Below are 20,223 nucleotides of genomic sequence, written 5' to 3'. Positions count from 1 at the left end.
TCCTGTCTTTTCCAATCCATTACCAATTCTCTTCAACCTGCGTATTCCAGATCCAAGCCTGTATTGCAAAAAAGACGGTCTTAGGTCATCACATACAGCCAGCCGCACGAGAATGCCACGCAATGACAAATGAAATGTTTAAAAGTGCTGGAAAGGCCGGGCGTGGTGGCTCAGGCCTGTAATCCTAGCACTCTGGGAGGCCGAGGCGGGAGGATCGCTCGAGGTCAGGAGTTCGAGACCAGCCTGAGCAGGAGGGAGACCCCCCCCCCGCCCCCACCCCCCGTCTCTACTAAAAAAAATAGAAAGGAAGTTAATAGAAAAAAAATATGCCTGTAGTCAGCTACTCGGGAGGCTGAGGATCCCTTAAACCCAGGACTGTGAGGTTGCTGTGAGGTATGATGACGCCCCGGCACTCGGGCCAGGGCAAAAGAGCGAGACTCTGTCTCAAAAAAAAAAAAAAAAAAAAAAAAAAAATGCTGGGGAGGAAGGAATGGGTAGATAAGTGTATGGTGGAAGTTCAGGCTGAGGACAAGTCTCAGAGGAAAGATAAATTACTGGTGGCAATACCCTCAATACCTACAGCACGGCGGGGTGTCTGCCCGCGGAGGGAGCTAGCATTACTGTTTCCAGTTTACAGATGAAGCAGCACAGACACTTAAGATGAGGAAACCTGGGCGGACGGAGCTAAAGGACAGAGAAAAGGAAAATAGGACTTCGGTAGAAGTTCGCGAAAACCAGATGAAAAACGCAACGTTCGTTCGGCGCCCTGACTGCAGGCGACCGGGTGGAAGGCGGAGAGCACAGCGAGTCCCAGGGACAACCCCCTGGGTAAGGCCCTCGCGCCCCGGTGGCTGACCCGCCGCACTGCGGACTCCCCAGCCCCACACCCCTACCTGTCTCCGGCCCCGGCTCTCGGTGACCCTCCCTCTACCCCGCCGTCATTTGGGGCGCGTCGGAACGGGGCCGGAGGGACGCCGCAGGGGTTTTGGGAAGCTCGCTGCGGCGGTGGCCCGGGACCCCAGCACAGACCTCCTAGCGAGAGGTGTCCGTAGGGACTCACGCGCCGTGTGGTCCCAGGCAGTGCAGCCTGTTTCCACGCCTGGAAAATGCGTTCCATCCAGCTTTCACACACTGGACGGGCACACTCAGCACATGTGACCAGCAGCTTCTTTCCTTGCACTTCTGCTCGACTTGAAAGTCGAATAAATAAAACATCAAAGTGGCGAATCAAATTCAACATCTTAAATGCAGACAAAGCATAAAAATAGCCTAATGATGGCAAAACTTATTAGGCCACTTATGTCGTGCGCGTTTCTTAGTCACTGCTCTTTCATAACGGTTGTGTAGAATTTACAGATCAGGGCGTCTGTGAACCAGCACGGAACTTAGTGGCGGGCATTGGAGAGAGGGACCAAGAGCTTCAAAAGATCTTGGGGAAGAGGCCTTTGGGAGAGGGAGCAGAGGGTTCAAAGTTCCTGGAGTGGACGAGCTTGGTGTATTCAAGAACAGAAGAAAGGAGGGGGCATATACTTCCTTGAATCTGCATTCTGATTACTCTATCCACACCATTAGCTGTTTTGATTTCACAAATGGATTGAAAAATGAGTGGAGGACATCAGATCCAGTCTTAAGGGGATTCCCTGGCTAATGAGGCTGGCAGGAGTAGGACCTCTGGGTAGAGCTGTTAAAGACAGATAAGTGAGGATTTAGCTTTATTCAGAAGAGAACCAATAAACAATACACCCAGGATTTCTAAAAGTGATATGGGTTAGTGGTTAAAGCTAAAGTTAGTTGTAACAGTAAACAACTTTCCACTTCCAGCTCTGTGACCTAATCTTTCAGTGCCTCTGTCTCCTTGTCCACTAAACGAGGGTTCAGAAATATAAAGTTTCTAATAGTTTAGATGTTCAGAATGACTCCATTTGATAGCCTTAATTCATGAAGAAACCAGTGAAAGGGATTGTTGTTGTTGTTCTTGAGACAGAGTCGCACTCTGTTGCCTGGGCTACAGTGCCGTGGCATCAGCCTAGTTCACAGCAACCTCAAACTCCTGGGCTCAAGTGATCCTCCTGCCTGAGGCTCCCAAGTAGCTGGGACTACAGGCATGTGCCACCATGCCCGGCTAATATATGTTTTTGTCCAGCTAATTTCTTTTTATTTTTAGTAGAGACGAGGCCTTGCTCTTGCTCAGGCTGGTCTCGAACTCCTGAACCTTGAGCGATCATCCTGCCTCAGGCTCCCAGGGTGCTAAGACTACAGGGGTGAGCCACTGCGCCCGACCTGTTCTTGTTCCAAGAATTGCTAGTCTTATAGAAAAACAACAATATTTGTAAATTGAATTTAAGGCCTTTAGAAAAACTAGGCCTTACTATTTATAACTCTAATAAACTGAATATTAGTCACAAAGCAAATGTGTAGTCTTTTCTATATTCAACAGCATCCCCCGCTCACCCTGAAACATCTCAAATGACAGTGTTAAGCAGGGAGAGTTTCCCAAAATACCCTGTGATTCTCATCCAGTTGGTCCTGACACAGAATGGAAGAGCAGGTCATTCTGGGTCATCTGTTTGGCCACTCTTCCTCTTGCAGGCAGTCCTCTATGTTGCTCTGGTTGACATTTCAGTTTCCTCCGTGCCCAAAATTCACATTCCCCAGAACATCAGCATGTGACTAAGACCTGCCTTTTTGTTTTGTTTTGTTTTGTTTTAAATCTGGGGGACTTGTACCCTTGAACCAATGTGATATGATATAAACAGCAATGAAATAATGACGTTGAGCCATTTCTCCTGAAGCTACACAGACTCTGGGAGAATGACTTTCTCAAGTTTAGACCCTGGGAGAATGACTTTCTCAAGTTTAGTAAAGAGAAGCCTGTGACTCTTTTTTTTTTTTTTTTTTTTTTTGAGACAGAGTCTCGCTCTGTTTCCCAAGCTCACAGCAACCTCAAACTCCTGGACTCAAGCAATCCTCCTGCCTCAGGCTCCGGAGTAGCTGGGACTACAGGTATGTGCCACCATGGCCGGCTAATTTCTTTCTATTCTTTTTTAGTAGAGATCGGAGTCTTGCACTTGCTCAGACCGGTCTTGAACTCTTGAGCTCAAACAATCCACCAGCCTCGGCCTCCCAGAGTGCTAGGATTACACCCGTGAGCCACCGGGTGACTGTTAAAGAAAGAGACACTGAAGTATTTTCAGGCTACTTAGATAATAGCCATGAATACGTCAAACCTGGAGATAATCTTCTGTTTCAAATGGGGTTTTTAAATGAAAACATTCAAGTGGATGATTGATTAATAATTTACATATAAATAATATGTAATCATTCTCATAAACCACTTTACAAAACACATCTGTGATCTAATAATTTATATATGCCCCGCATGATACGAAGACCAAATAAGAATCACATACAATTTTGATTCCTTATATCTAGTTGAATTCTTCCTGTCCAAGGAAGAAAATTTGCAGAGTAAGAAATAACTGAGTAAGCCTTTTCAAGGATGCCATGGCTTTGCAAGTGAAGAGAACATGATAGCCTCCACAGAAACAGGCCTGAGAAGAGAAAAAAACCGTGTTGCTATATAGAATGAGATTAGAAACCAAAAATGAAATTGACAGTGCAATCTTCAAAATCTTTTATTTGAGTATGCCCTGTGAAGGGCAAAAGAAGAGTCCTTCTCTCTGCTAGATGGTACCCTATAAGCCTTCCAATGGGTATTACACGGTAGGACAGGCAGTAAGGGACCCCAGCAATTTTAAGAGGAGGAGTCACATGTTTAGATTTGTTGTTAAGCAGCCCATTGCTTCCAAGGCCATGGAGAAACAGGCAATCGAGTTCTTGGTTAGTGGGAGGTGATATCAGCGTATAGAATCCACAGTGGGGTGATGTACTTATTCCTATAAAATTACAATTGCAAATAAACCTGCACCCAGCAAATCTCGCTTCTGGGAATTAACCCCACAGATATAAGTACAAAAGCGACAAATGACAATTGCTATGTGCTTATTAACTGTAGCATTGATTGTAATAACAAAAGATTGGAAATAATATAAAGTCCATCAGTAAGCATCTGTTAAATAAATCATAATTGATCTACAGTAGAATATTGTGCAGTTTCAAAAAAAGATTATTTTCTATGTCTTGAAATGGAAAGATCTTCAAAAGATAACTAACTTACTTGTAATTATCTTTTGGGATAAAATACTGGAAAGTAAACTATACTTGCATCAAAATCTCTGGTACAAAAATTGTTACCTAAAGAGGGAATTAAATGCTTTTCACTGAATATCTTCTTGACAGTGCAATTTTTGAAACATATAGTGTATAATCTACTCAAAAAATGTTTTAAAAAATTCATTTTGTGGTGCAGCCTCTGTGGAAAACGGCATGGTGATTTCTCAAAAACTTAAACATAAACATACCATATGACTCAGCAATTACACTTCTAGAAGTATACACAAAAGAAGTGAAAGTCTAAACTCAGAACTGGAACAGATATTTGTACAGCCATGTTCATAGCACAATAGCCAAAAGGTGGTCCATCAGCAGATGAATGGATAATGTGGTATATACATACAATGGAATATTAATCAGCTTTAAAAGGAAGGAAATTTTAACAAATGCTATAACATGAATGAACCTTGAAGACGTTATGCTAAGTGAAATAAGACAGTCAAAAATAATAAATATTGTGTCATTTCTCTTATACAAGGTACTTAGAGACAGAAAGTATTAATAGAATGGTGGTTGCCAGGGGATGGGGAAAGAGGGGAATGGGGAATTAGCGCTTAATGGGTATAGAGCTTCAGTTGGGAAAGAAGAAAAAGGTCTGGAGGTGAATGGTGGTGATGGTTGCAAAACAATGTGAATGTATTTAATGCCACAGAACTGTATGCACACTTCAAAATGGTTAAAATGGTAAATTTTGTTATGTATATTTTACGACAAGAAAAAAAATTTCATTTTGTTACCAGATAAAAGATAGATTGAACAAGAAAATACTCACAAAAAACCACTCAAATGAATGCGCATACAAAGTTTCCAGAACAGGATTTCTTTGGTTTTCTAAAAGCCAGTCAGCCAATTAAATTGTCCGGTATGACCAATCATCGGTAGATTTGGAAGCAAAAAGAGCCACGCCCAACGTGGGGCTCGAACCCACGACCCTGAGATTAAGAGTCTCATGCTCTACCGACTGAGCTAGCCGGGCATCATCCTATAGGGCTGGGGAGGGCTGTGAGAGTGGTAAATAACTCTTCCTTTAAGATTGGCGCTGGCTTCGGCTCCACCATTGCGGTTGGATTAATTTGGACTGCAATAGAACCAAGAAAGCGCCTTAGGCAGCCCGGGAAATTCAAGCTCTGCCATCCTTGCCTGACCGTCCCTCTCACGTACTTCCGTTTTCTGCTTGTTCTACCCGACCAGCAATCAAGCCTTTTTCCACACGGGATGAAGTGCACGGCGCGAAGGAAAAACGTATACATCCTGACGCCACTAGAGCACTCCGCCTGTGGATTTTTTTTACTCAGGAGGGAAAGACAGTAGGTAGGGCTTGGAGGAGGGCGGTAGCTGCAGCGGAACTTTTCCAACCTGCGAAGACTCTACCCGCTGGGATTTTCCCTAGCACTCTGCAAATAAACTGGATTTCGAAATTAGAAACGAGAGAAAATATAAGTGAAACGTGTAAAATCCAACTGGAGATGCCGGGGATCGAACCCGGGACCTCATACATGCAAAGCATGCGCTCTACCACTGAGCTACATCCCCACTATGGCTTCAGCCTTTTCTCGTCACTCCCTTAATTGTTTTCTCGCGCAGGATGAGGGGAGCCGGTGGCTTATGTCCGGCTCAAGATGCGTTGCGCGGTCCTCCGCTGACTCTACACCAGCGGATCTCGACCATTGGGTGGCACCAGGGAACACTGAGCCTGGTGGAAATACCTGGGAGTAGCAGTGGGAAAAGGAGGGAGTATCATCAGGCACAATGCCCAAAATGAACTGTGGCCTGAAAAGGGGCAGTAAAAAGAACAATATGTGCAGCACGCAACGTTTTCTTTTTAAAAAGGAGAGGTTGAGGTAGTAAAATATAGACTATTTGAATAAAATAACCTAGAAATTACAAAGTTGATTGCTTGGGTTGGGGAAAGAACTGGATAGAGGCTATGGGTTGACTTTTCACTGTGAACTGCTCATCTTATGAATTTTGAACCACATTTAAATCTGTTCAATCCAAGACAAGTTTCCTGAGCTTGCTAAGAACTGCTCTAGAATCTGGAGGTTCCGATGTGAAACAACCTAACCCAGTCCATTGCCTCTTCCAGCTCGCATTCCAGAGGAGATGGAGTGCTAGAGAGAAAACAGAGCTAAGTGGGAGGGAGTGAGTCTGGTTAACAGGCGATTTTGAATAGTGTGTGTGGGCAGGCTTCACTGACAACGTGACATTTGAAAGAAGAGTTGAAGGAGGTGTGACGTGAGCCATGCTGGTCTGGGAGAAAAGGGGTCCACGCTAAGGGAACAGCCAGTGCAAAGGACATGAGGTAGGGTTGTTTCTGACATTATGCAGGAATAGCAAGAAGGCTATGTGGCTAGAATGGAGTCAACTCCAGAGAGCAGAAGACAGGGCAGGGAGGTGTGGGTGCAGGAAATGAGGACAAAGAATGGATAAGGCCTTCAGGCTATTTTAAGGACTTCGACTTTTACTCTGAGAGAAGTGGTAGCCGCTAGATGGGTTGGAGGAGGGCTCGGATGTATACTGTGCAGTCATCAGCAGGGAGAGAGGGTTTTTCAAACCAAGAAAGTGGAAGTGATTACAAGGGTATGAGTGACATAGGTCCAGGGAGGGAGTGAGTGCAGGGAAAGAAGGAGGAAACCACAGGAGGCTAAGGAGGAAGGAGGAAGTCATTCGTGTGGGAGGAAAGTCAGGGGAATGCAGTGTCCTGGAAGGCGCCGAGAAAGGATATCAGGAGGGAGGGAGCATCAGAGGGCAGGCAAGGTGAGGTCTCGGCATTTGGGGTAGATTAGCAGAGGTCCCTGGTGACATTGACAAGAGCAGTTTCTGAGGAGGGTGGGGCGAAAGCCTGATTCGAGTGGCTTCCAGAGGAAATGAGGAGAGAGGAGGCGGAAGCAGATAATACTGGCAGCTCTGGAGTGGGGCCGTGGAAACGAACTGGAGGGACGAGAGAACGTTGAGTTATTAGGAGATGGGGTTGGGGGTGGGGAACAATACCGAATAAGGTGGGAAAGTTGTAAATGTTGTATTTGTTCAAAAATTACATAAAGAGGCCGGGCGCGGTGGGTCACGCCTGTAATCCTAGCACTCTGGGAGGCCGAGGCGGACGGATCGTTTGAGCTCAGGAGTTCGAGACCACCTGAGCAAGAGCGAGACACCCCCCCCCCCCGTCTCTACTAAAAATAGAAAGAAATTATGTGGACAGCTAAAAATATATATAGAAAACTTAGCTGGGCGTGGTGGCGCATGCCTGTAGTCCCAGCTACTCGGGAGGCTGAGGCAGTAGGATCGCTTGAACCCAGCAGTTTAAGGTTGCTGTGAGCTAGGCTGACGCCACCGCACTCTAGCCCGGGTAGCCTGGGCAACAGACCGAGATTCTGTCCCCTCCCCAAAAATAAAATTACATAAAGAATAAAGAAGAGGGACAGTCGCGGGAAAGGTAGTTACATAAGTGGATACAAGGCCATGCTTGGGGGTGAGGGAACAAGGTTAGATTCCAGATCTAAATTTAGCTCAGCACAGGGCCCGGACGTACCCGCGCTCTGGGAACCTGACACCGTGGCCGGTTCGCCAGGCCCTTGCCCGGGTGGTGCTGGGTCGACCTCGGTCGGTAACCGGGAGTGGCACCCAGCTGGCCTTGTGCGCCCACCTGTTGCGGCCCGTTTGCCGCGGCCGACTGGGTCAGGCTGGGCGGCCTAGAGAGGCTGACGGAGGGGGCCGACAGAACGGAGGCCTCTGGCTAAGGGGGCTACTGGGGGAGCCCAGATCCGGGGCGCAGGGCGCTGTCCCGCACTGGAATCGCCCTGTGTCTCCTGGCCTGCCACCGAGACGTCTGCTCACGTCTCTGCCGGCCTGCTGTCAGCCCCGCCCTTCCTGTCCCAGTAGGCGCTCCCAGGCCGCTCCGAGCCGCGTACTGTCGGGTTCAGGGGCCTGCCCGGAGCCGCCCGACCTGGGTGCGCGGAGGACGCGCATGGCGGCAGTGGGACCGCGGACCGGCCCGGGTGCTGGGGCTGAGGCGCTGGCGCTGGCGGCAGAGCTACAGGGCGAGGCGACGTGCTCCATCTGCTTAGAGCTCTTCCGCGAGCCGGTGTCCGTCGAGTGCGGCCACAGCTTCTGCCGCGCCTGCATCGCGCGCTGCTGGGAGCGCCCTGGCGCCGGGGCCGCAGCCGCATCCCGCGGGATGCCCTGCCCACTGCCCTGCCCGCAGTGCCGCGAGCCTGCGCGCCCCAGTCAGTTGCGGCCCAACAGGCAGCTGGCGGCAGTGGCCACACTGCTGCGGCGCTTCAGCCTGCCTTCGGCGGCCCCGGGGGAGCTCGGGTCCCCGGAGGCGGCGGCCCACTCGGTGGCTGTCCGGTGCGCTCAACACCGCGAACCTCTCAAGCTCTACTGCCAGGATGACGGACGCGCCATTTGCGTGGTGTGCGACCGCGCCCGCGAGCACCGCGCGCACGCAGTGTTGCCGCTCGACGAGGCGGTGCAGGAGGCCAAGGTGAGCGCAGGCTCCACCCCTGCCGGTCCCCCAGACCTCCGGCCCTGGTCCGGCCTTCCCGCGCAGGCGGCGCAGGGGACGGAGGGGCAGGCAGGGGCCCAGTCGAACCCCTGCCTCCTTTCTCCTATTCCGGGCTGCCCAGCACTGGTTCCGGGCCTGAGCGCGGCTCTGCCTCTGTCACCCCTCCCAATGCTCCCCACTACGTTTCGCTCTGCGCCGCATACAGGGCCACCTGAGCGACGCCTCCACGAACTTGGAGATTCTCTCTGTCTATCCCTCGCCTCTAGCCTGGTCTGTGTTACTGCGCCTGTTCCGCGGGAAGCCTCTGTCACACCCACACATCTACTGCTCCCGCTCTTATCTCTTTCCCTGGAGCGTGGCTCTGCTCAAAGCCCCACCTTGTGGGGCTGAGTGGGAAGATCTCGCCAAGAGGTCGGGGATGAGGGGCTCCTGGGCTCCTGAGCTCCTGGGCTCCTGCATTATGCAGAGCGTCCAGAGCCGTCTGTGCTGTGCCAAGGTTGCCGGTTCTGGGCTGCTTCCTTGCTAGGGTCTGGGCGGAGTGAGCACAGTCCCTAGGCTCGCCTTGCTATCCTACCCTGCTGCAACCACCCAGAGGGCTTTCTGATCGTGGGGAGGAGAGCTGAGGAGAGGACAAGGCGGGTTGGGCTGCAGGGGGGCTTATGGTTCAGTCCGGATCGTGCAGCAGACGCTCTGGGGAAGCAAGATCCCGGGGCCTTTGGAGTCACTCTGCTGTTGCTCTGCACATCTGCGTGTAGCCTGCACAGACTATATCCAACCCGGTGTACAGAGATGACTTCCACCCGTCCTCCTCAATGAATAGGGACTTCTCTTTCTCCTGGATGGCTCTAGGAAGGCACGTGTGGGGACTCCCAGAATTCTCTCCCCACAATGTTTTCCTTCTTACACGCAGGAGCTCTTGGAGTCCAGGCTCAGGGTCTTGAAGAAGGAACTGGAGGACTATGAGGTGTTCCGGACCACGGAAGAGAAGGAGAGCAGGGAGCTCCTGGTGAGCCAGGCACCCCTCAGGTGGGCCCCATGGGGGACAGCATGGGCCCGCCACCGCCCCAGGGGCTCTGTGTGTGAGGTGTTGGAGTGTGTGCTGTGGAACAGCAGGGTAGATTTTAGAAAGATAATAGGGTGCGTATTATATAGGATGACCATATGATTTATTTTACAAACCAGAACTTTTGAGCGTGAAAGGGAGTGCTACAATAATTACTGCAGAACAGCTGGCTTAAGGTGAAACTATCCCAGTGCATCAGGACTTAGTCACTCTAATATTACATAACACACCGATTGAACACATTAATATTTCTGCAGAGAAACATGAATATTCATATTAAGTGGGAACATAAATACAATAAAGAACCTCATGTCAGCTCAAGGCATGTTTTGTCACCAAAAGAATAGTGAAAAAAGTTTCCATTTTCGGAGTTTTTCATTTTTGAAATTGAGCCAAAGGGAGAAGGGGCTCAGCGGGTATCAGAGCTGAACCTGGCTCTGGCAGAGGGCAGGAGGTTTGGGGACTTGGGTTTACAGCAGCCCCTGCTGCAGCACCCCAGGCTGCCGGCACTGCCTGCTCCCCACCCCCACCACCCCAATTGGGATGATACTTTGACTTCCTTAGGGTGGAACAGGAAAGTGAAATGGGGCTCATTTTGGTTAAGGTAGGCAAACATGCATCACTGACTGTCAGTTTCCACCTTGCAAATCCAGTTCCTAGCTCAATATACAGGTGTTGAAAGAGTGAAAGGATCTACTAAGGCCTGTTAGGGCAGGGCCATTCAGTTCTGGAGTTGGAATTGGAACAAGAGGAACTTGAGCACTCTCCTATCTTCAATGTCAGGAGGTAGCAGGGAAGGACCCTTGAGTTTTGGGCACCTGCCCCCTTGGACCCCAAGAGTCCTTTCATAACCCTCAACTGCATTTGTTACAACTGCATCCAGTGTCCATCCTAGACCTTCCCATCTGATCACTTACTTCCCTCCACAAAGACGAGCTCATCCCTCTAGCCCTCCATCCCACTTCTGCTGGAGTAAGTATGTGTGTAGCTCTTTAGCCATTGGTTTACATCCATGACCCAGAGGGCCTTCCCACAGCACAGGCAGCTTCTGGTTCTCTGACCTGAATCCCCAGACATACAGACATCACTCAGCACCTTCCACATCTTCCCTCTCCCCACACCCACCCCTTCACCCTCATTTCCAGGCCACACATTTTTTATAGCAATAAAGTACCTGCTTAATGAAAAAATGGAGGTAGAATACAACGATTGTTACATGATCAAAAGGAGAAGGAACACTTTTATTTGAAAATGCTCTTACCCCAGGGACATTTGGCAATGTCTGGGGGTATTTTGGGTTGTCAACACTGGGACAGGGGTGCTATTGGCATGTAGTGGTAGATGCCAGAGGTGCTGCTAAACATTCTACAGTGCACAACTTCCATCAACAAAGAATGATCTGGCCCCAAATGTCAATAGTGCTGAGGTTGGGAAACCCCAATTAAGAGTATTTTGGCAAATACTGTTTTACATGTGCTGTTTCCTTGGGAGGCAGTATGATGTAGCATTGAGAAGCTCAGACTCTGGGGTCAGAGTCTCTGGGATAGAAGCCTGGCCTACCACTTCTTGGTGATGTGTCTGTCTATCTTTGTCTTCTGACTTGTAAGATGGGATGGGAAGGTACCCACCTCCCTGGGTTGTTGTCAGGGCTGAGTGACTTAATACTGTAAAGTGGTCTGTGCTGTCGCTGCTGCTTGCACAATATCCCAATGATGAAGGTGAGGCAGGGGCCTTGTGGGCTGTCTGGGGAACCATGGCCTCAACACAGGTCTCCTGACTTCCACACCCCTTCACAGTTCCCACAGTCTCCTCTTCCTACCATTCCTTCCTCTTCTCTAGAGTTTCCAAGGAAAAGGAACTTTGACAGTGGAGCTTCTCACTTGTCACTGGCCATGAGAAGCCTTGCTCTCTGTAGCATGCCAAGTGCCACACATGTGTTCATGTAAAAAATCAAGAGATCAGGAGTGTGAGTCTTTGCCTAAAAACACAGAAGTGAAAAATTCTGTGTATTATGTTAATGGAAAGAACAGAATATCAAGCTTGCGTGCAGCATATTCTCACTTGGTTATTTCTGGGTGTGCCGCTACCTCTGGTCACTGGCAGCAGATTTTTCTTTCTTCTTTCTACTTTTCTGTGTCTCCCAGGTTTGTATCCTCAGCATGTGTTACTGCTGTAATTGCTACACAGGAAAGGTGCTCTTTAAAAAGAAATAGGCCCAGCAAGGTGGCTCAGACCTGTAATCCTAGCACTTTGTGAGGCCCAGGCAGGGCATAGCTTGAGACCAAGAGTTTGAGACCAACCTGGGCAACATAACAAGACCCACAGGCACACCGCCCCCCCCCCCTCCGTCTCTACAAATAATTTAAAAACTAGCTGGGCCTGGTAGTGCTCGCCTGTATTCTTAGCTACTCCGGAGGCTGAGGCAGGAGGATCACTTGAGCTCAGGAGTTTGAGGGCTCAGGGACCTATAAACATACCACTGTACTCTAGCCTGGGCAACACAGCTAGACCCTGTCTTAAATTAAAAAACAAAAAAAAGTAAAGTGAAGAGCGAAAGTTTGTGGATGGTGAAATAAATGTGTTTGGGGAGGAAAAAGGCAACCTTAGTTTAATCCTTATGATGGCCCTATTAATTTATCCCTTCCATTTTATAAGGGAGGAAACAGCAGCCCCAGGTAGTTCTGGGGGAGTATGAAGTTACCCTAGTTTAGGTGGTAGAGCCCAGGTCCAAAGACATGTGGGGGCACATCTGTGGCATTGCAGAGGACGGCATGTGTTGAGACTGCATCTCACACAGAGCTGGGATATCGGAAATAGAGCTTGTGCATAGCACACATTGCTTGGGGTGCCCCTGAGCCCCAGTCCATGAAGGGGAGGAGCCCTGCCCTGTGGGACGACTCAGAGGTGCCTCTCCAAATGTTATATCTCGATGCCCAAGACCCCTGCCTCTCCAACTTCTCCTCTGGGACAGAAGCAGATGGCCGCCGAGCGGGAGAAGGTAGGGGCAGAGTTCCAGGCGCTGCGGGCCTTCCTGGTGGAGCAGGAGGGCCGGCTCCTGAGCCGCCTGGAGGAGCTATCCCGGGAAGTGACACAGAAGCAGAATGAGAACCTGACCCAGCTCCAGGGTGAGATTGCCCAGCTCTCCAAGCTCTGCAGCCAGATCCAGGAGACAGCTGGAAAGCCTGACCTCGACTTTCTCCAGGTGAGTCTGAGTCATTTATCCTGAGACATGAGGATTGGCAGCTGGGGAACAGAGTCAGATCCTGGGGGTTTACCAGAATCATGTGACCTGGAGTGAAAGGGCACTGAGGGGAGGCACCCTGATTCTCCTGGGGTTGGAGGTCTAGAGGAATGTGATAAAACCTTGACTGTGAGCCACAATTATGTATATTACATCATATTACAAGTATACTCGAGACAAAAGTCAGAAATAATACCTTTGCTACATGTGATGCCCTTTGATGTTCTCTATTCTATTTTATATCATTAAAAAAGTAGTCACAATCTACTTAGATAAACTTCACAAACTACAAATGGGTTAAGAACAGCCATTTAAAAGACACTGGTCTGAGTGACCAGTCAGTGCCTAAGGGCTGTGACTTATCTCAGGTAGTTTCGAGGGCAGAATGGTTCCAGTGATGATTCTGTAATAAACTGTGGTAAGGAGTCCACATGGAGAGACACCCAGCAGCCAGACACCTCTGGAAGCCACTGCCACCTGGAGCCCATGCAGGCAGTGAGGTGTGGCACACCTGCCTGCTGCTCACTCTTTGACAAAAGGGCAAGGTTTATTTCCCAAAGGCGAATGGAAGTTACCTGATGCTGATTTGGTTTTCTTCCATCCTTTCTTCCAGGAATTCAAAAGCACACTAGACAGGTGAGTGAACCTAATGGTGCCTGGGGCTGAGCTGGCTCTCTCTTCATTCCTCGCCCACCCTCTCACCTCCTGATCCCCTCTCACCTCCTGATCCCCGCCCTTCCTCGCCTGGCTACCTTCTGTGGCAAATATCTGCCTGCCTGGCTACGGCTTTTCCCACATGAGGTCTGGCTCTCCTTTTTCTACCTCCTTCTGCCAAGAGGATCTCACCGTCCTAACTGTCACAGCCCAGTGGGAGCAGGACGGTGTTGGTGGGCCTTCCTCAGAGCCCTTGTCCTGCAGATGCAGCAATGTGCCTGGCCCCAAGCCAACCACAGTCTCTTCTGAGATGAAGAATAAAGTCTGGAATGTTTCCCTTAAGACCTTCATCTTAAAAGGGCTGCTGAAGAAGTTCAAAGGTAAGGGCCTGGGTTCTGGGCTGGGTTCATGCAGTGTGGGTGGTGGTGGTCAGATTCTGGTAGCTTAGGGCTCCCCAGGGTGTGCCTTTCCAGAAACAGAAAACAGGAGAGAGCTGGGTGTGCCAAGGCCAGGCTGGTATGGGGAGGCATTGGTGGCAAATCTACTCAGGCCCCCCAGGGCATGCAGCTTGCCACCAGGACAGATGGGGTAGAAGAATGTTGGGGGTGAAAGAAGTCTGAGGAGTGGAAGTTCAGCTTGGGCCAGAGCTAGGATACTTTCGTGTCTGGCCCTGCCCCTACCCCCATGCTTGGCCCAGGTATCTGCACAGCAACTCGCAGCCTCTGGAGTATCTGGGGAATGAATGAGTCCATTGGGCTATAAACGTTGGAAGAGCTAGTGTCCTTGCTACACAATCTCCTGAGTCATACACACACACCCTGCTTTGTTTCTCCTCCTCAGAGGATCTTCGGGGAGAGCTGGAGAAAGAGGAGAAAGGTAGGGATGGTGGTTGTGATAGTGAGTACTGAGTATTTTGCCTAACAAAGAACCCACTCGCTGCCAGCGACCATCTCAAGGTTTTACACGCTGTTGGTTCCTTCTGCCCACCCATCTCAGTGACTCTGCCAGTCTGCCACCCTGCCCCATTCCCCCGGGAATGGGCAGCTCTGGCTCCTCAGGTGGCCCATAAGCTAAAGGTCAGTCAGGAGCAAGAGTGCCCTGTACCTTGGGATACTCAGACTGGGGAAGGCTTGTCAGTCACCTGGATGAACCTTTTCCCTGTCCCCACTCCAGGACAGACACAGGCCTCTCCTGGGGATGTAGGGACCAGGGAAGCAAGGGGAGGCTGAAGACAGAAAGGAAGATGGTTCTGACTCCTGCAGAGCTCTGTAGGGTGTGGGATCCAACACTCAGGGGAATGGAAAGGAGGGGAGAGGAGGGAAGGGCACATATGCCTGATGCCAAGGATCAAGCCAAGTCAGAGTCTACATAAACCAACAGAGTGAGACCATGCCCCTCTTGTGCTCAGAGCCCCATGGTGGCCCCTCTCACTCCGTTAAGGCCAGAGTCCTCACAGTGGCCTTCAAGGCCCCTAGGGATCTGGCCTCACTGCACACTCCTCCTCCTACCGCCCCTGGCTCACTCTGTGCTGATACACACCCTCCTTGCTGCTCCTAGAATACACCAAACACACATCCACCTCACGGCCTTTGCACTGCACTGTGTGCCCCTCAGCCTGCAACATGCTTCCCCCAGACAGCCATGTAGCTTCCTCACCTCCTTTGTGTCTCTGCTCAGCACCCTTCTCAGTGAGGGTCCTCCCTGGCCACTCCAGAAATTGCAGCTGGTCCTCTGGCCCCTCTTACTGTCTATGTCTGTCATTTACTGCCTCTCTCTCTGGCCAGAAGAATGTTACAAGAGGGCAGGGGTACTGCCCTGTCTTGTTCTATGTGGTATTCCCAGGGCCCACAACAGTGCCAGGCACATAGTGGTGCTCACAATAAATAAGTACACATATTTTAAATTTTTATTATGGAAATTTTCAAACATACTCAAAAGTAGACAGAAAAGCACAATGAATGTTTTGTACTCATCACACACCTTTAGCAGTGATCAATTTGTAGCCAATATTTTTCATAGACGCCATTACCCACTTCTTTCCACTGTATTATTTTAAAGCAAATCATAGATAACAACATATCATTTCCATAAATATCTCATTATGTTATCTCTAAAGAGATAGACTTTTCAAAAATGTAACCACAAAGCCATCATCACACCTAGAAAAATTAATGGTTTTTCCCAACATCTAGTATTTGAATTTCCTCAGTTGTCTATTAAATTGGATTCGTTGATTTGTGTGAATTGGGATCCAAATCAGGCCCATACATTGCATTTGTTTGATTTCAATAAGTGCTTATTGAATGAGAAAACAAAGTACCTGGGAGGCACAGAGTGGGGATGGATTGGGCATTGGCACAAGATGCCGTAGGGAGGGGAGGCAGGTTTGCTGCACCAGGAGGGGGCGTGGCCCTGTGAGGAGGGGAGTTGCCAGGGCCCTGCATGGGGACTCCTGTCCCTCTGTCTCTGCCGGCAGTGGAGCTCACCTTGGACCCCGACACGGCCAACCCGCGCCTGATCCTCTCTCTTGATCTGAAGAGTGTGCGCCTCGGCCCGCGGGCCCAGGACCTGCCCAGCCACCCCCGCCGCTTCGATACCAACACCCGCGTCCTGGCGTCCTGCGGCTTCTCCTCTGGCCGGCACCACTGGGAAGTGGAAGTGGGCTCCAAGGACGGCTGGGCCTTCGGTGTGGCCCGCGAGAGCGTGCGACGCAAGGGCCTCACGCCCTTCACCCCCGAGGAGGGGGTCTGGGCTCTGCAGCTCAACAGTGGCCAGTACTGGGCTGTGACCAGCCCTGAGCGGACGCTCCTCAGCTGTGGGCACCTGTCGCGTGTGCGGGTGGCCCTGGACCTGGAGGTGGGAGCTGTGTCCTTCTATGCCGTGGAGGACATGCGCCACCTCTACACCTTCCGCGTCAACTTCCAGGAGCGTGTGTTCCCGCTTTTCTCTGTCTGCTCCACTGGCACCTACTTGCGAATCTGGCCTTGAGGGGCACTACTGGGGGAGTTCCTCCTCTCCTGTCTGCCTGTGGGAAGAGCCGTCACCCTCTGGCAGAGCCACCTGGTCGGTCTGTCTTGGGTCTGCCCTCCACACTCTTGCCCCTGGCTGCCCAGGGCTTGCTACACACACAACCCTGGAGTCATGACAGCAAGGAACTGTGGCCATCTGAGTAGGGAAAGGAGGCCTTGGATGCTTGGGAGCTGTCCCCTCCCTGGGGGCAGCATGTGGATTTGGCCAGAGCCCTGAGGAGGTGGAGGCGGTGGAGGACAGGAACCCAGCTCTTGCCGGGGGTGCTTCCTATCACAGCGGCTCACTGCCCTGACTCAGGAGGGCCTTTGGTTCCATGCAATGATGTCAAACCGGTCCTATGCTCAAGGGCAAGTTTGGGCCTGGGACAGCCAGTTGCATCATCACTTCTGCTTTGCCTTCTTGATAGCTGCCAGCTCTGCCTTGAGAGGCCACTGGACCTCTGGATCCAACTGGCCTGATAAAGTTGTCTACTCAGGGAGGAGCAAGGTGCTCCCAGCTCATAGGATAGTCTGAGCCAGAACTGGGAGGAGTCTCTTGATGCATTTGTGAGGGAAAAGCCCAGGACAACAGCATGTAGGCATTGCTACTTTCCAACATCCCTTAGTCTGATGATACAGAGTGCTATGTGCATCCTGACCCCAGTGACACATGTTCTTACAGATACCTAACCCTCCACTTCCAAGTGTCAAAGTACAGCGTTCCTTGAGATTAAAGCTTCTGGAACTTTGAAACAAAAGTTGGTATTTATAATTTTACAGATGCAACCAGCACCAGCATAGAAATGCACAGAACACAAGTATACCCCTGACAGATCCTTTCTGGAACTTGGCAAATGTATGCCAATAGTGGAGCATGCCCGTGCCAAAGCCTGCTCAGCCCATGCCCTGGGGGGGGGAGGCCGGTGGCTGCCTCCTTTCCCCTTGGCTAATTGTCTCCCAGCTTCTGGATGGCTGAGCTTCTGGGAGGGTGGCAGTGGGCTGTTCCCTGTTCCGTGCTCCCCTGGAAGGGGTATGAGGAGATGGAAATACACACTGTGGGATTATCTTTAGGGGCAGCTTGGCTCATTCTTGACTCCCTGGGTCTGAGTACAGAAGCATAAGCATGAGCAAAGGTTTCTGCCAGAGTGAGCTAGCATGTGTGTCTACGGGTGGGAGGAGCGTGTGCACGTGTCTTCGTATCTCAGATTTCTCAGGGAAGGGGGGTACAGGGGGTGTGAATTTTGGAGAGGGCATTTATGAGTACATGTATAAGATTTAAGTGTTGCAAACAGAGGTAGGTCAGTTTGGTCATACCCTATTATTGATTTGCTGTTGTTGTTAAATATTAACCACCCCATATTTAGGTGAGGGCCACAGGTTTCCTTGCCCACTACCTGGCTACCAGGATAGATGAATACCAGTCTCAGACCTCATTTTGTTGTGCATGGGTTGTTTAGACAGATGTGTTGGCATGCAGGGACAATGACAGTCAAATAGTCCTGTCTACAGGTGTCATGGAGCATCGGTGGTCTGTCCCTGAGATGCTTCAAACTGACTTTGCATACAAGGTTCTCGTGGGTCAAGCAGGACACTATTCCAAATGCACATCCAGTTGACATAGCACCAGGGAACAGAACCCTGTGTCGTATGGGCTGGGGACAGGGCCATTTAAATGTCCAGCCTATGGCAGCATTCTGCAGGGTGAATTCTATGTCCTGTTCATACATGGAAGGTAGCTCTAAAATGTTGTAGCCAATCCATGTATTTGAATTCCACTGATTCCACAAGGAAAACCCATTTCTAACACATTTACTAATTAAATCACCTAATGTTATCATCAAGTCCTAGTGTTACCTGGCTGGTATGGCTTTTTGATTGAATATCACAATTCCTTTTGTACTATCCAACAATTGTGCTGAGTATTGCAACACTGAAGGTGGGCTGTCTGGTGGAGGCACCATCCCTACCTGTAGAGCCAAGTATGGGGACTGTGGGGGTGGCTGTGTGTATAATTTTCAGTTTTTGTGTTTGTAAATGTAATTTTGTGTCTAACAGAAAATGTGTATTTGCAGAATAACTACACACACACGCATATATCTGAAGAGAGGTAATAACAGTCACTGTTACAATTGCATGTGTAGGGGAAGAGATGTTGTTTCTGGTCAAAAGGGCAGTGCAGTATATCACAATGCTGGTATAAGAGTGTGTGTGTGTGCACTTTCCTCTCCTGTCCTTGGAGCATCATAAGCTCTCTGAGATCTCTGGGTCTGTGAGAACAGTGACTGGCCTGACTTGGTCCCTTCTTACTCCATTCATGAGTCCCAGATCCCTGTGAGCTGCAGAGCCATGAGAGTCCAGGCCCCTGCCAGCAGACCCTCACAGGCCCCTCAGCATCAAGACTAGAGGGCAGCCAGGGGCTGCTTCACCTTGCAGGGACCATACGGCAGGCTGGGCCACCAGACAAAGGTCCACCACCTAAAGCCACCACTTTCTGTCCTTTGCCAGGCTAGGACTCCTGTCACCTGGGCCCTCATCCTCTTTCCCTGTCCTCCAACCCGTGGGCCTTTTAGGGGTCTTGACAGACCAGCTCTTACAGTCAAGGCAAGTCCTGATAGTTGCCTTTTCCTAATTCGCCCACAGGTGATGCTGGGGTCACCCCTCACCACCCCTGCCCCACCTTGGCCTAATCCTTCTTGGCCCAGCACCTCCAAACATCTTGACCTTTTGAGTCCCTCCACACACTCCCTCTCAGCCTCTACCTCTCTATGCCCCCACTGCTCCCTCACCACCCAGCCCACCCCAGGGCCCACCTTAACAGCTCAGGCCTGGATTTCCCGCAGGACAGGCCCATTGACATTCCTCCCCTATCCCTTTCTATAGCCTTGACCTCTGGACCGCGCTCGCAATCCTACGCTCGTCCCTGACCACAGCCGGCGCCGCAATGCCCGGGTCCCTCCTCACAGCTCCTCCCATCGCAGGCACCGCCTCGCCCTGACCGTGTCTGTCCGCGCGCGCCCAGCGCCCGCATTGCCTTCCCAAGGCTCTCCCAGGATTAGCTGCCGGCCATCGTCTCCTACACTTACTGACGCTACGGAACCGGCAGCGGCTGCTAGACCGAGAAACATCCGTCCCGCCCCTTCGCCGTTTAGCTCCTTGATACGGCGATCTGCGGCTGCGCAGTTCCAGGGCGGCGTCAACTGCCGATGCGCAGAGTCTTCTGTCGAAGATGGCTCCATAGCTCAGGGGTTAGAGCACTGGTCTTGTAAACCAGGGGTCGCGAGTTCAAATCTCGCTGGGGCCTGCTTGTATTTTTTCCCCACGTAGTTTTTTTCACTCTTTCCTAAAAGGTAGGAAATCGGAATATACGCGAGCCAAGTTGGATTTCCGCCCTACCGGGCGCCCAGACCCTGGCCGAATTACCTCCTCTCAGGCGTCTGCCGCCCTAGGCTCCTTCCCCACCATTGCCTTGTCTCCTAAAGAGCCAGTCCCACCATGGACTTCACTTTCGAGCCCGGGTTCC

The 20,223-nt window shown here is 50.7% G+C and overlaps 1 protein-coding gene and 3 non-coding genes across 6 annotated transcripts; 2 read left to right on the top strand and 2 right to left on the bottom strand.

Moving 5' to 3' along the window:
• Positions 1 to 5,136: 5,136 nt before the first annotated feature.
• On the bottom strand, positions 5,137 to 5,209 carry TRNAK-CUU. Its single transcript has one exon. It is a non-coding gene; the product is annotated as a tRNA-Lys (tRNA).
• Positions 5,210 to 5,694: 485 nt separating this feature from the next.
• On the bottom strand, positions 5,695 to 5,766 carry TRNAA-UGC. The gene has a single exon. It is a non-coding gene; the product is annotated as a tRNA-Ala (tRNA).
• Positions 5,767 to 8,139: 2,373 nt separating this feature from the next.
• On the top strand, positions 8,140 to 17,461 carry TRIM7 (tripartite motif containing 7). 3 transcript variants are annotated; one of them, XM_045530493.1, is made up of 7 exons: positions 8,140 to 8,716; positions 9,648 to 9,743; positions 12,772 to 13,002; positions 13,655 to 13,677; positions 13,960 to 14,075; positions 14,536 to 14,571; positions 16,172 to 17,461. In XM_045530493.1, exons 1-7 carry the CDS (start codon positions 8,198 to 8,200, stop codon positions 16,681 to 16,683), a joined length of 1,533 nt encoding a protein of 510 aa, XP_045386449.1. In that variant the 5' UTR covers positions 8,140 to 8,197; the 3' UTR covers positions 16,684 to 17,461. The 3 variants fall into 3 exon arrangements, with proteins under 3 accessions (XP_045386449.1, XP_045386446.1, XP_045386447.1); XM_045530490.1 differs by having other exon boundaries at positions 13,843 to 14,075; XM_045530491.1 differs by lacking the exon at positions 14,536 to 14,571 and having other exon boundaries at positions 13,843 to 14,075.
• Positions 17,462 to 19,931: 2,470 nt separating this feature from the next.
• On the top strand, positions 19,932 to 20,004 carry TRNAT-UGU. Its single transcript has one exon. It is a non-coding gene; the product is annotated as a tRNA-Thr (tRNA).
• The last annotated feature ends 219 nt before the right edge of the window (positions 20,005 to 20,223 follow it).

Source organism: Lemur catta, chromosome 18 (genome assembly GCF_020740605.2).
Source record: "Lemur catta isolate mLemCat1 chromosome 18, mLemCat1.pri, whole genome shotgun sequence".
In the NCBI taxonomy this organism is placed as follows: domain Eukaryota; kingdom Metazoa; phylum Chordata; class Mammalia; order Primates; family Lemuridae; genus Lemur; species Lemur catta.
This window is presented reverse-complemented; position numbering and strand designations above follow the sequence as displayed.